Source organism: Mustela erminea, chromosome 12 (genome assembly GCF_009829155.1).
Source record: "Mustela erminea isolate mMusErm1 chromosome 12, mMusErm1.Pri, whole genome shotgun sequence".
NCBI classification, from domain to species: Eukaryota; Metazoa; Chordata; class Mammalia; order Carnivora; family Mustelidae; genus Mustela; species Mustela erminea.
Window position 1 is genome coordinate 811,614 of NC_045625.1, and position 13,434 is coordinate 825,047.

The window sequence follows — 13,434 nt, forward strand, 5'->3', positions numbered from 1 at the left end:
CTGAGACCAGCCGCCCCATTCCAAGCACCGCGGTCACCAACACCGGCCCCGTTCTGGGCGTGTGCTTGCTTTTATCACGCGTCTCCGAGGGCCCAGGTGCGTCTTTGCACGCACCTTTCTATCTGCGGGCGCCTGGCGTCCCCCTGTTCCCGGGGCTCGGGCCTGCAGGCCCAGGCAGGTCCCCGTGCTCCAGCCGCGTGGAGGTTGGGCGTTGGATGGGAATCGGCGACAGAGAGGGGACCCGCGGGAAATGCATCCTGGGGAAGCCCACCCCAGGCCCACCGGGTATGCAGAGGACAGAGAAGACCCCCGGCCGCGGAGGCCGCCGAAGCCGAGGCGCCCCGAGGGCGGGAGGGAGGCGGAATCCGAGTCGGAGGAAGGGGGCGGGGGCGCAGCCCGGAGGCGCCGCCCCGCCCCCACAGACGGAGCGCGCAGGCGCAGTCCCCGCGAGCCGCCCGCCGCCGCGCCTCGGTCCCGGATCCTTTGCCGCAGCGTCAGCGCCGCCGCCGCCGCCGCCTCCGCCCCCTCGTCCGCCGCCGCCGCCGCCTCCGCCGCCCGCGCCTCCCCGACGCGGCGCCCGCAGCCCGCGCCGAGCCCCGGGCCGCGCGGTGCCATGCAGCCCCGGCGGCGGCACTGAAGGATGGCGACACCCGTCCCTCCGCCCTCGCCGCGACACCTGCGGCTGCTGCGGCTGCTGCTCTCCGGCCTCGTCCTCGGCGCGGCCCTGCGCGGTGCCTCGGCCGCCCGCCCGGGTGAGCGAGTGCGGCCGGCGCAGGCCGCGGGGCGCCCCGGGGCCCGGGACCGCCGGGCCGCGCGGCGCCGTCGCCCGCCCCGCCGCCGCCCCGGCCGCAGGCCCCGCCTCGCCCGGGATGGGGTAAACAGGCCCGGCCTGGAGGGCTCCGCCGGCCACCGGAGGGCTCCGCCGGCGAGGGCTGCTCCTGGGCTCCCGGCGGCGACCCCGAAGTTCACGCGCGTCCTGTCTTGGTCTCTGCAGACGTGGGCTTGCGCTGTGTGTCTGTCTGGGGAGGGGGTCGCCGCGGGGAGTCGGTCCTGGGCGCGTCTCTGCGTGGGCGCTTCTTGGGCTTCGCGGGTGCGGGCCCGGCCCTGGGAGCCTGCCGGCCGCGCCGCTGGTGTCTGCCCTGGGGTCGGGGTCGCGGCACCGGGCTGCCTGTCCCCATGCCTCAGGTGGTGTTGGGCGCGAACCTTGTTTTGCTGCCCTGAGGGTCTGAATTGTCCCAGGCCTGGGGGCCTGATGGGGCTTCAGTGGAGGCAGGAGGTGCTGCCCTCCAGTTCCCTCTTCTGCACTGGGGGCAGACCTTGAGGGGCCCAGGGTCCTGGGAGACCCGCCCTGCTTCCCAGAGGGGCACTGAGGCTCCAGGCCAGAAGGTCTGCAGGAACCCAGAGTCCCAACTGCACCCCCACCCAAGGGCTGAACTGGGAGACTGCTCATTCACTTCTGGCAGGGCCCTAGGAGAGGGCCTATTCTTAGCCCATTTTACAGATGAGAAAACAGGTACCAAGAAGTGATGCAGTGGGATGCCAACCTGGGCCTTGTGGTTCTGTGTGTGTGGTCTCCTCCTGGCCACAGCACCCCCGCACGGGAGACTGGAGTGTGGCTGACCGAGGAAAATGGAGGCTGCCTGCAGAGAACCTGGCTCCGGGGCACGCAGGGTGGGGCCTCTGGAGGAAAGGCAGAGCAGCCTTGGGCTGAGCGTGGGGGTGGCCAGGTGCCCAGGTGCCCTCCCCGCTGCTCATTAGCATTATAGACTCTCCCAGATGCGGGGTGTGGTGCCAGCCACTCTCCGGCTGCCACTGTTCTGGGATCTCTTCCTGCACCCCGAGGCTGGAGTGGCTCTCTCCGCAGACTAGCCAGGCAGCACCCCTGTCTTTCTAGGCTGGGGGCGGGGGAGTGTAGGGAGGCCTCTGGAACCCAGAACCTGGAACCAACTTGGTGCTTTAGGTGCCAACCCCTGGCCTGCGCACTCTGGGTTCTCAGCACCTTGAGCGGGGACTGCCTGACTCCCCAAGCACCCTGGCTCGTGGATGGGGTCCAGACTGATCTGCTGGCCTAGGCTGAACGGCTAAGTAGCCCACTAGCCCCGCTCTCTGATGCTGCCGTCTGTTGACCCAGGTAGTACAGGGTGGGGGTCCCCTGGACGGGAGCCCGCCAGCTGCTGCCTGCTTCCAGGGCTGCCGGAGTTTCCTGCCTACAGCTAGGAGGCTGGGAGTGTCAGGTTACCAAGGAAACCAAGGCAGGCCAGCCAAGGTCTGGAGAAGGACAGAGCCAGCACTCCCTGATACCCCACGTACCTTGGGCCCAGTGGCCCTCCTGCAGGGCGGGCTGAGGCTATGCTGAGAGGAATAGTCCTGGGTCTCCGGAGACACCCCAGCCCAGCCTCCCCAACCAGGACTGACAGTCCTGCTTGGTGTCTTCCTAGATTCTCTGGCTCTGCTGCCCTGACACTGGGACCAGTGTTCCAGCCTCAGGGCATTCCCTAGCTTGGAGGCAGCTCACCTTCTGTATCCCAGAAGGGAAACTGAGGCATAGAGGGCTATTGTTTTCCATCCCTCAGCACTGGGATGAGAACCATTGGCCATCTATACAGGACACCACAGTTTGGGCCCAAAGTCAGGGACCCCCCCATCCCCGGCAGCATGACTGCGGGAGTGACCCTGGCCTGGTTTTTGTATCTCAGCCAGGTGAGATGTGCCGACCCCATCCTTGGTCTCCCCAAACCAGCAGCTTCTCTGTGCTCCGGAGGCCAGACACAGGAAGGAGGGCCTGTCTTCCCTTGTTCGGGCCACCTTCCAGCTCTGCTGTAGGGAGTGGGGAGACAGGATGGGACTTGCAGGGCGGCCCCGAGGTGGTGGGAAAGCTGGGTGGACAGCGTCTGCGGCTCCCCCGGAGGCAGAAAGAGACCCGGGCCCCGCCTTCTAGGGCTCCCAGCCTGGACGGAGGGCACGTTGAGACGGGAGGCAGGACCTCCCGGGCTGCCTGGCCCTGGACAGGACCGCTTCCGCACCGGGCTGGCTCAGGCCTGGAGAGTGGACTCTTGGGAGTGGGTGGGGCAGGGGAGTTCCGATAAGTGTGGGGACTGCTTGTCTTCCTGGTCCTGGTCTCTGGCTGTCGGGAGGAAGGGCCTGCCCAGAACAATGGCCGGAGCCGGGCCAGACTGGGTCAGCTCTGGGGGGAGGGGCTGCCAGGCAGGACAGCCTCTGCCAGGGCTGGGCCAAGCAGGGCGGTGATCTGGCTCTGCCTTTTGCTTCCTTTCTAGATGCAGCTGCCTGTCCTGGGAGCCTGGACTGCGCCCTGAGGAGGCGGGCGCGGTGCCCCCCCGGTGCGCATGTCTGTGGGCCCTGCCTTCAGCCCTTCCAGGAAGACCCGCAGGGACGCTGTGTGCCCAGGACACACCGGCTTGTGGGTATGGGAGAGAAAGATGTGCTTCCCCCTCCCCTGCCCTGATTCGGTTGTCACTCAGCCTCAGACCCCGAGTTTTGTTGGTGTGTGGAGCCCTTTATGTCTCCGAGGGGCCCAGGGATCTTTCCGGATAGCACAAGCCCAGAGCCTGGCAGCTGGCCGAGGCGTGGGGCAGTTAGCCCCTATCAGGGCAAGGGGCGTTTGGCGTGAGATGCTGGGGTGATCGCAGGAGAGGGAGAATCAGAGTCCCCCATCCCCCCCGCCCCGGGCTACCCTGGCTCCCTGCCCCATGTGTACTTCTCCACGGCTTCCTCACACTGTGCAATCCATGGGCCTTCCCTGCCAGCCTGAGCCCAGAAGGTCTGCACGGTCAGCTCCTCAGTGAGTTCAGGTGGGATGGGGCATTACAGAGAGAAGTCGGCTGGGGCAGGAGGACCTTCCCGGAGGAGGAATGCGTTCCTGGCAGGAGGCGGGCTGGGGAAGGAGACCCTGCGGGCCTGCTTCAGAAGGCGGCAGGCGCTCTGCTCTTTCCCTGCTGTGTAGAGTGTGTCCTTGGAGCCGCTGTCTGGACTGTGGGGCTGGGACCGGGGAGCGGGGGGCCCAGCCACCAGCCCATCCCGATATCTGCCCTCAGTTCCTACCCATTAACTGGTGGGGACGGGGACAGAATGGGGCTTCTTCCCTCTTCTTAAAGACTCGCTGCCTGTCTTGGCCGAGAAGGGGTGGGGTGATGCGTGGGTAACAAGCGGGGTGAGGGCAGCCCTCTGGCCTCGGTGCATTCCCTGACACCTCCGCTCCCTTGCCCCGGCTCCCACTTGCCTGGGAAAGCTGCTGCGCACATGGGCTGCCTTCAGCGGTCACCAAGGCAACTCGGGATGGCCAGGATTGCAGGCTGGTACCTAGTCCCCTGGCCGCCACCCGTGCCTGGGAGGAACCTGGGAGGAGGAGGAGGTCTGGGCCCGGGGTCTGGCGCCTGGATGCACCCCCGCTCCTCTGGAGGGCTGCCCACAGCTGGGGTGGCTGGGTTGGGGTTGGGGGCCTCTCCACCTGCCTGATGGGCCCTCACCGTCTCCAGGGGAGAGCCTGCCCAGGCCCAGACTGGAAGATGAGATTGACTTCCTGGCCCACGAGCTGGCCCGGCAGGAGCCACGGCACTCCATGCTCACCGCTCAGCCCCAGCCTGAAGCTGGACAGCGGCCGCTGGAGCCGGGTGAGACCCAGCCCATTCCCACCCCTCCCCCCCCACACCCGGCGGGGGCCTGACCCCTGGCCGATCCTAGTGTTCTAACCTGCCTTCTCTCTGCAGCGGCCACCCTGGGGCTCTCAGAGCGCCGCCAGGGCCCTGACCTGGGCCCCCCCTCCACTCGAGGAGCCCCCGCACCCACGCCCCACACCTCCTTGGGCTCCCCTGTGTCCTCTGTGCCCGTGCACGTGGCCCCCTTGGAGCCCCGGGGCGGGCGCAGTGACGGACTCGCCCTCGGTAGGTCTGGAGGGTCCGTAGGTCTCTGGGTGGGCAGGAGGCAGGGCCCCGCCCAGAAGGCCGCCCTCACCGCGCCCCCTCCCCACAGTGCTCGTCGTGGCGTGCTCGGTAGCCGGCGCGGCCGCCCTGGCCCTGGCCGCCCTGTGCTGGTGCAGGTGAGCGCGGGGTGCGCCCGGCCGTGGGCGGCGGCGGGTGGCGGCGGGCGGCCGCTCCGCGGGTCTCAGGCTCCGCTCCCCGCAGGCTGCAGCGAGACGTCCGCCTGACCCAGAAGGCCGACTACGCGGCCCCGCAGGCGCCCGGCTCCCCCGCAGCGCCCGGGATCTCGGTGCGTGGCCCCGCCCCGGCCCCGCCCCTCCGGCCCCCGCCTCCGCGGCCTGACCCCCGCCGCCCTCTCCCCGCGCAGCCCGGCGACCAGAGGCTCGCGCAGAGCGCCGAGATGTACCACTACCAGCACCAGAGGCAGCAGATGCGGTGCCTGGAGCGGTGAGAGGCCCCCACCCCGTCGCCCCGGCACCCGGGCCCCCACCTGCGCCGCCCCGGCTCCGGCCGAGGGGCGCCGAGCCCCCCGGGGAGGTCTGGGCCCCTGGCGCCCGGAGGGTGTGGGAGGCCCTAGCGATCCCGCCCCCTACCCAGGCATAAAGAGCCGCCCCAGGAGCTGGAGTCCTTGTCCTCAGACGAGGAGAACGAAGACGGTGACTTCACGGTTTACGAGTGCCCGGGCCTGGCCCCCGTGAGTCCCGCGGCGGGAGCCCTCGGGGCGGGGCGGCGCGGCGGGGGCGGCGGTGGGGACCCGCGGGGTGGGGGCTGCCCCGTGCGCCCCATGCCCCGCCTGCCTTACCCGGGCCTCCACAGACCGGAGAGATGGAGGTCCGGAATCCGCTGTTCGACCACTCCTCGCTGTCCGCGCCCCTGCCACAGTGACCTGAGGGCTGCCTCTCCCTTCTCCAGGACTGCACGGCCCGGGGGTGGGGAGGGGCAGGGCACAGCGGTTCCCGTTAAAGAGACCTTGTTCTCGCAGTGGGTGTGCTTGTGGCTGGGCCAGGGCACCAGAGGGGCGGGGGCGGGAACCCCTTACGGAGGAGACTTAGCGCCCTTCTGCCGGGACCTTCTCTTGCACCTGTCCTGTTGAGTCCTTACCCCCAAATGAGGGGACAGGGAGACCCTGAGACCAGGCAAGGATGAGGAATCCTGGCAACGATTAAAACACATTTCAAACCCGTCATCTTGGTGTGCCGGAGACTGACCTCCATCCCACCGTTTAGGGCCACGGTGGGCGGACGCTCGAGTGGAGGCCTGGGGCTTCCTCCGGCCCTCCCAGAGATGGCGGGGGCGCCTCCGCAGTCCCGCTTCTGCTTGCAAAGGGGGTCTCACCGCCTGCTGGGGAAGAGAGGCTTTGTTTTTCTACCAACACAGTTTCCTCCTACTCTCTTTCTCCTGTAGGCCTCACCCCTACTGAAACTTCTGCCTCAAGTAGGGGAGGAGTGCGGTATGGGCGGGGCGGGGGGCGCTGGTCTAGAGTTGGTACCATGCCCTGAAAGGTCCCAATCCACGTGTGCTGAAAAGAGCAGGGGTGTGAGGGCGGCGGGCACCCAACCTCCGTGTCTGCGACTGGCCGTCTGGGCCGGAAGGTGGGGCAGAACAGGACACAGCCCTGAGCGTGGGCTTGTGATGGGAGCCACGAGGCCCTGGGGCCCCTGCAGCCCACGGGGGGCAGGGAGTTCCGAGGGGCACAGGCTCCTCACAGGCCGATAGGGCAGGGCGGGCCGGGCCAGGAGAGAGGGGCAGCAGGGACCCGGAATGTCAGGAGGGGGTCGTGGCCCACCCCAGCCACCCACCCAGGAGCAAGGAGGTCTGTGGAAGGGCAGAGTGACCTTCAGAGTGGGGGCTGCCCTGTGCGACCGGGGGTACAGAGGCTGAGCGGGGAGAGGAGTTTGTGGGGCCCAGGGAGCAGCCGGCTCTCCTGCAGGCGAGTGCGGGGGTGGGGCCTGTCTGTCCCCCGTTGGTGGTGGGGGGACTGGATGCAGAAGCTCTTGGTGGTGTCTTGGGGAGGCGTCCTGAGAGGGAAAACAAGGTCCATTTGGGGCAGATGGTCCCTGAGGAGAGACGGTGGGCTGGGCTGGGGGAGATGGGTTTGCCCCTGCTTGGAGCCAGTGGCTTATCCTGAGAGTACCAGGGCCCGTCCAGACTGGGAGGTCCCTCCCCTCCGCTCCGACTCCTGGGCTGTGGCCTTGCGCTGGCCCTCAGCGGGGAGCCTGCTTTCCCTTTTGTGCCGGGGACGACAGGAGTGTTGGGGCGAGGACAGACGGGCAAGGATCACCTGTCCGCGGTCACTTAATCTGTGCCACAGGGAAGAGGACCACAGGGAAGATGGGGCATGGCAAGCCCCAGCTTCACTCCGGAAGGCCCAGGCCGTCCGGCTTGCGAACTGTCGGCCACATGCCCAGGCCGGGAGATTCCCCTTGATACTGGGGTCGGGCCCGGTGTCTTTCACACTTCCCGTGGGCCTGACCTGGGTGGAGAGCGGGCACCCCGCCATCTCTAGCTTCTCAGAGGTTCCCAACCTGTCCCAGGGCCCCAGGCAGGAGGGCCCCCCTTTTGGAGCAGCTGCAGTGAGACAGGACGGGAATGTTTGGGCCCAGGAAGGGAGGGCAGGGGCTGGTCCCCTCCAGGCCGTGGGGTCTCCCTCAGCCAGCTTACCTGGCACAGGGTGCTTCGCCGCTCAGCAGCCCACTGCCCCCACCCCCATGCTTCCTCTGGCTTCCGTCGACCTCAGGCTAGCCCAGACAGAGCCAGGCTCTGCTTTTGTCTAAACTCCCACAACCACACTTTCTCCCTTAGGCCCCGGAGAGCAGTGGGCTGTCCTGAGGTGGGGCCTAGGGTCCAGGAAAGCCCTATCTCCACAGGGACTCTGGAGACCCCAATCCTGGGCAAGGGGCCCGTTACCTTTCTCCACACCACCTGTAGCCTCAGTGCCCCCTGCTGCCACTCCTGCGGCCGTCGCAAGGCCGTACCAAGAGTGACCTTCTTGGTGCGAAAGGCTGATCTAGTCTGCCCTCAGAGCTCGCCATGCTTCAGCCCCTTGGCCAAACTTAACTGGCGTGACACCCTGTCTGAGCATGGAGGAATAATTTCCACAGCCAGCACAGACCCTGAGATGACACTCCTCTGCTGGGAGATGCCCCCACACCTGTGAGACCCTGAGGGTCAGAGCACATTGGGCACAGAATGTGGGGTGCCGTGGCCCCTGAGCCATGCCCCTACGAGGCGGGAACCTCTCCATCTGGAGACTCCAGGACGTGACGCGCTTCTTCTGCAGGTCACACTCACTGTCCTGTCCGCCGGGGTAGCTGGCGGGGCTGGTTCCCAGGCCCCCTGCGACACCCCCACGCCAGGTGCGCCGCCCACCAGGGCACGTGTGGTGCAGAAAGAGCTGAGCCAAGCTCGGGTTTGGGACACAGAGATCCTGCAGCGGCTCCTGCATAAGGAGGGGCATGTGGCCCCCGGCCCCAGGCAGGAGGGGAAGGAAGGTGCGGGGCAGGCACCCATGCGCCCAGCGGCTCCCCAAAGAAGAGCCGCCTCCCCCGCCGCCCGCTGCAGCTGGCTCCCGCACAGCCCTCGTGCTACACCCCTGGCCTGGGAGCCCCTCTGTGCACCCACCTTCCGAAGGTGTTCCCCGAACCCTCGGTTCATCTTGTCCTCAACCGTCAAGTGTGCGGAGCTCAGGGGTAGAGCGTTTGACTGCAGAGCTCGGCCGCCAGGGGGCCGTCTGGGCACGTGGATGGCCTCCGCCTTGCTCAAGCTCAGCCTTGGGGCGGGCGGGTGCTCTCTCCCTGGGGCACCCCCAGGCTGGGGTAAAGCCAGGTCTGCCCCCCATGGCCCTCGGTGCTGTTGCCTGCAAGGGAGAGGCGGTCACAGGCCAGTGGCCTGGCCTCCTCCAGTTTGCGCTTTCTTCAGCGGGTGCCCCCCAGGAGGCTGGCCCCGCGGTGGGACCAGGGCCGGGGCTGCGGGGGGGACAGTGCGCCCCTGACTCCCAGAAGCTCACGGGCTGTGGTGCTGGCGTGAGGTGCCCGCCTGGGTCCCAGTGAGTCACAGAGCGGGAGGATGAGGCCCCCACTTTCCCTTTGACTCGTGCGGTCCCCTTCGCCACTTAGCTCGAGAGCTCTCTCACTCTGACCTGTTTCTGGACCAAATCTCGGGGCCCCATTTCCCAGCCAGCACGTTCCCACGGCAGGGGCCCCGTGGTTGCCAACCTGAGCTGGCAGGGGTGTGGCGGGCGGGGGGCAGCAGACGCCGGGCAGAGTGGGAGGCTTGCTTGGCTTCCCACCCAGGAAGGGGGCAGTCTGTGGGTAGGGGTGAGGCCTGTGGCAGGGGCCCCGGCCAGCCTGGCCGTGCAAACAGGAAGGGCAGGGGCACCGGCAGCCAGAGGCGGGATCGGCTCCTCGCACACCTCACCAACTGCAGGGTGCCCGCCCCACGGAAAGGTGGGCTGGAGTAAGGCCGGAAGCCAGGGCGTGGCTCCTCTGCGGTCCCCCTGCCGGGGCAGAGAGGCCGGGGTGCGGCCGAAGGCCCAGGGCCCCTGTGGCCATCTTCCTAGTCGTTGAGCGGCTGAAAGCACCAAGACCGGCCATAGCTGCCGGCTCTCCTCGAGCCCCGGTGCCCACCCCAGGCAGTCAGGCCTGGCAGCTGCCAGTGCACCACAGGCCACCAGGCGGTTTCCGCCACATCCTACCGCCTGCCTCCCTCCCGGGAGATTGTGCAAAGCCCCACCGCATGGCAGCTCAGAGGTTTTGCCGGGTCTGTGGAGCCTCAGAGATGCCCACGGCCCCCTCTCCTGCGCTCGCCCATCTCCTCCGTGGGTGCCACGCCAGCTCCCCACCCCCACCCCGAGACCAGTCTGGTCCTCACCAACAGGCAGGAGCTGGAGGAGGCCAGCAACCCCAGGCACCCAAGAGGGAAGCAGGAGGGGGACCGCGGGGTGGCGGAAAGCCCCCAGGATGGCGAGGGGCAGCTGACCCAGGCCGTGGTTCCTGTTCGCGCCTCCTTCCATGACCCCCATCCCATGGACCTCAAGAACGTGAGCAGCCTGAGGCCTCCGGATGCAGAACCTGAGAGCCAGTCCTTGTCCTGCCACATCCGGGACCGAGAGGGGTCCAGCAGCAGCGGGGGGAGGAAGCCGGTGGGGCACCAGCTTGGCTGAGTGGGGAGCAGGTCAGAGCTCAAGGGAAGTCGGATCATGCTGACTTGCTCTCTCTCCAGCTCAGAGGAACTGGAGCAGAAGGGGAAGGAACTTGACCTCCAGGCCTGGGCCCCCAGGGCTGGTCCGAGGGTAGGGGTGGGGAAAGGAGAAAGCCTCTGGACTCCTGCCCTCTTTTTCCTGGACCAGGAGCCAGTCCCTACCTGCCAGCGTCAGGGACACAGCGACTCCTTCCCTTTCCAGTCTGGAAAGCCCCCTCTCTGTCCCCACCCCCATCCTGGGCTTCAGGGCCTGGAGTCCCCGAGGGCAGGCCCTGTCCGCATCCCCTCTCGGTGGTGTCAGCAGCTCGTTCCAGGTGGCCGGGACCACGGGACTTCTGTGGACACGTGTCCTTGGGTGAGGAAAGAAAGCACAGTGGTCAGTGGTCCTGCAGGGCCCCCCCGCCGGGGGCCAAGCCCAGCCTGGCGTCTGCCCCACGTGGGCCTGTGCTGTGGCCTCATGGGGTCTGACATTCCCGGGACCAGGGACAGAGACCTGCCCCCCTGGAATCTGGGCTCTAGGATGAGGTGTCCTGGAGGTGAGGTGGGGTGAGGTGGGGGTGGGGTAGCCCCCTTGGAACCCAGGACAGAAACCTCAGCCTCTTGGCAGAGAGCCAAGCACAGCACATCTGCAGCCGGAGGGTCTGGGAGCAGCATGAGCGGGCGCTGAGCGGGAAGTGGGTGATGCCACCACAGGAGGGGTGCCACGCTGCCGAGGGTCGGGGTGGCGGGCTTGGTGGGGTCCTTATATCAGGGGCCGCCTCCACCTGCGATGGCATCTCCCCATCTTGCCTGCCCGGCGGGTCATCCCCAGGCCTCCCAGAGCCCGGCAGGGGTGGGAGGCCTGATCTTGGGCCCTGAGGGTGCCCCTCCTCCCCCCAGCAGCCAGAGGATCAGAGAGGGGGGGTGTGGAGGGGGGTTGATGCCAAGGTCCCCTGGGGCGGGGGCAGGGGCGGGGCGGGGGCAGGAAGATAGCCTGCCCTCTCTGTCCCGGCAGATGAAAGGGCTTCCCTCCAGCAGGGCTGCGCAGGGGCTGTGGCTGTGATTGGACGGCGTCTCTGCCCAGTGGCTGCTGTGATTTGAGATCTCTGGGTGTCCTGGGTGGCTGACTCTGGGAGCTGCGGATGGGGACGGCTGGTGAGTGTCTGATCTTCGGGGAGCTGTGGGCTGGGGGGATGGGACCCACAGGCGACCGCGGGAAGACAGTGTCTCTTCCTGTGTCCCGTGTAGGGTGCAGCCCCTCCCAGAGGCTTCGGGCCTTGGGGGCCTTGGGGGCCTTGGCCGGAGCCACCCTCCTCTTCACCCTGTGGCTCCTGTGGCAATTCCGGCCGGCCCCCGTGAGGGTCCCCGCGCCCCCGCGCACGCTCCTCGTCCTCATCTGGCACTGGCCCTTCGCCGACCAGCCCCCCGAGCTGCCCAGCAACACCTGCACCCGCTACGGCGTGGCCCACTGCCACCTGAGCACCAACCACAGCCTGCTGGCCAGCGCGGATGCCGTGGTCTTCCACCACCGCGAGCTGCAGACCCGGCGGGCCCAACTACCCCTGGCCAGCCGGCCGCGGGGGCAGCCCTGGGTGTGGGCCTCCATGGAGTCGCCCAGCCACACTCACGGCCTCGGTCGCCTCGGCGGGATCTTTAACTGGGTGCTAAGCTACCGGCGAGACTCTGATATCTTCGTGCCCTATGGCCGGCTGGAGCCCCACGAGGGCCCCGCGCCGCCCCTGCCGGCCAAGAACGGGGTGGCGGCCTGGGTGGTCAGCAACTTCCAGGCGCGGCAGCGGCGTGTGCAGCTGTACCGGCGGCTGGCGCCCCACCTGCGCGTGGACGTGTTCGGCCGCGCCAACGGGAAACCGCTGTGCGCCAGCTGCCTGCTGCCCACCGTGGCCCGCTACCTCTTCTATCTGTCTTTCGAGAACTCACAGCACCGAGACTACATCACCGAGAAGTTCTGGCGCAACGCACTGGCAGCCGGGACGGTTCCCGTGGTGCTGGGGCCCCCGAGGGCCAACTACGAGGCTTTTGCACCAGCTGACGCCTTTGTGCACGTGGACGACTTCGGCTCGGCCCAGGAGCTGGCCTCCTTCCTGGCTGGCGTGAACGCCAGCGGCTACCGGCGCTACCTGGCCTGGCGAGACCGGCTCCGTGTGCGGCTGTTTGAGGACTGGAGCGAGCGCTTCTGCGCCATCTGCGCCCAATACCCCCACTTGCCTCGAGGCCAGGTGTACTGGGACCTCAAGGCCTGGTTCCAGGCCTGAGCTCTGGCCAACCAGGAGGAGGCTGAGGAGGGTGGCTGGGCGCCGGCGGTGGGGGTGGAAGGGCTGGGTGTTGAAATCAAACCACTGGGCATCCGGCCCCCACACGCCGTCAGGATAGTGCAGAGGCTGGGTTAGAAACTGGGAAGCAGAGATCAGGTGGGAGTGGGCTGGTCCGGGCAGCCTGGAGGAGGAGGCTGGCGGACACTGGAGCAGGCGTTGGGGTGGTGAAGGTGAGAGCGGGAGAGAGTTAGTGGAGGTGCATGTGGCGAGTTGATCTAAGATACAGGCTCCCAGGGACCTCTGAGGACCTCCCTCCCCACCTTGACAAAACCCCCGTGGGATCCTCTGTCCCAGACAGCGGTTGGGAGAGGCCAGGGGTTGGGCCTCCTGCAGTCTGGAGGGAAAACTCTGAGCCCCCAAACCTCCTCTGTCACCGAGGTCCCTTGGCTTGGGCCGTGCAGGTGCATCACCCACAGCCTGCACTGTGCTGGAGCCGGGTCCGGGGACGCCAGGACAAGCCGGCCTGCCTGCATCTCTGGGAGGGTCAGCGATCAGTAAAGAAAGGAAGACAAGAATGGCGTGTGCTGAATCTTGTCGTGTGTGCCCTCCCCCGCAGCTTTACCCACCCCGCCCCACCCCCGCCACACAGGCCTCCCTGTCCTGATAGGGTCCCTCCCCCACACCACTCTGCCTGTGCCTGCCAGCTTCCTTCTCCCCCTGCTACCTGACTGGCACGGCACCAGGGAGCTTTCCCTGACCCCCAAAAGGCCAAGGTGGGTGGAGAGTAGGGGGTGCTGAGGTCTGAAACCTGGACGGGGGCGGGGGGGTCAAAGGAGCCTGGTCCTGAAGGCCCTGGGATTTCATTTTCCGGCTGCAGGGGTGTCTGGGCAGTGTGGTGGACAGCACACGCGGGCAGCACGGGGTACTGAGTACGCTGCGGCACCAGGGGAACCCCTGTGGCAGGCTGCCTGTGGGGGCGGGGAAGAGAAGCTGGAACTGCAGATAGGGGCCCCAACAGGCTGCTCCCCTGGGGCAGAGGTCAGGATTTG

The 13,434-nt window shown here is 67.8% G+C and overlaps 3 protein-coding genes across 7 annotated transcripts; 2 read left to right on the plus strand and 1 right to left on the minus strand.

Annotated features, from left to right (window-relative positions):
- The first annotated feature begins 461 nt into the window (after positions 1-461).
- NPDC1 (neural proliferation, differentiation and control 1) lies at positions 462-6,119 on the plus strand. Its single transcript, XM_032306190.1, has 9 exons — positions 462-752; positions 3,276-3,422; positions 4,494-4,628; positions 4,725-4,898; positions 4,987-5,053; positions 5,139-5,223; positions 5,302-5,381; positions 5,532-5,628; positions 5,751-6,119. The coding sequence occupies exons 1-9, from the start codon at positions 641-643 to the stop codon at positions 5,817-5,819; spliced, it is 966 nt and encodes a 321-aa protein (XP_032162081.1). The 5' UTR covers positions 462-640; the 3' UTR covers positions 5,820-6,119.
- Positions 6,120-8,836: 2,717 nt separating this feature from the next.
- Positions 8,837-9,956, minus strand: C12H9orf139 (chromosome 12 C9orf139 homolog). Its single transcript, XM_032306178.1, is given in 2 exon segments — positions 8,837-9,219; positions 9,222-9,956. Coding segments are annotated over 2 exon segments (1,104 nt in total). The 5' UTR covers positions 9,955-9,956; the 3' UTR covers positions 8,837-8,848.
- A 75-nt stretch (positions 9,957-10,031) lies between these two features.
- FUT7 (fucosyltransferase 7) lies at positions 10,032-13,381 on the plus strand. Of its 5 annotated transcripts, none has more exons than XM_032306186.1 (4): positions 10,032-10,106; positions 11,128-11,267; positions 11,361-12,981; positions 13,263-13,381. In XM_032306186.1, the coding sequence occupies exons 2-3, from the start codon at positions 11,255-11,257 to the stop codon at positions 12,383-12,385; spliced, it is 1,038 nt and encodes a 345-aa protein (XP_032162077.1). In that variant the 5' UTR covers positions 10,032-10,106; positions 11,128-11,254; the 3' UTR covers positions 12,386-12,981; positions 13,263-13,381. The 5 variants fall into 5 exon arrangements, with proteins under 5 accessions (XP_032162077.1, XP_032162079.1, XP_032162076.1 ...); XM_032306188.1 differs by lacking the exon at positions 10,032-10,106 and adding an exon at positions 10,402-10,488 and having other exon boundaries at positions 11,151-11,267; XM_032306185.1 differs by lacking the exon at positions 10,032-10,106 and adding an exon at positions 10,405-10,488.
- The last annotated feature ends 53 nt before the right edge of the window (positions 13,382-13,434 follow it).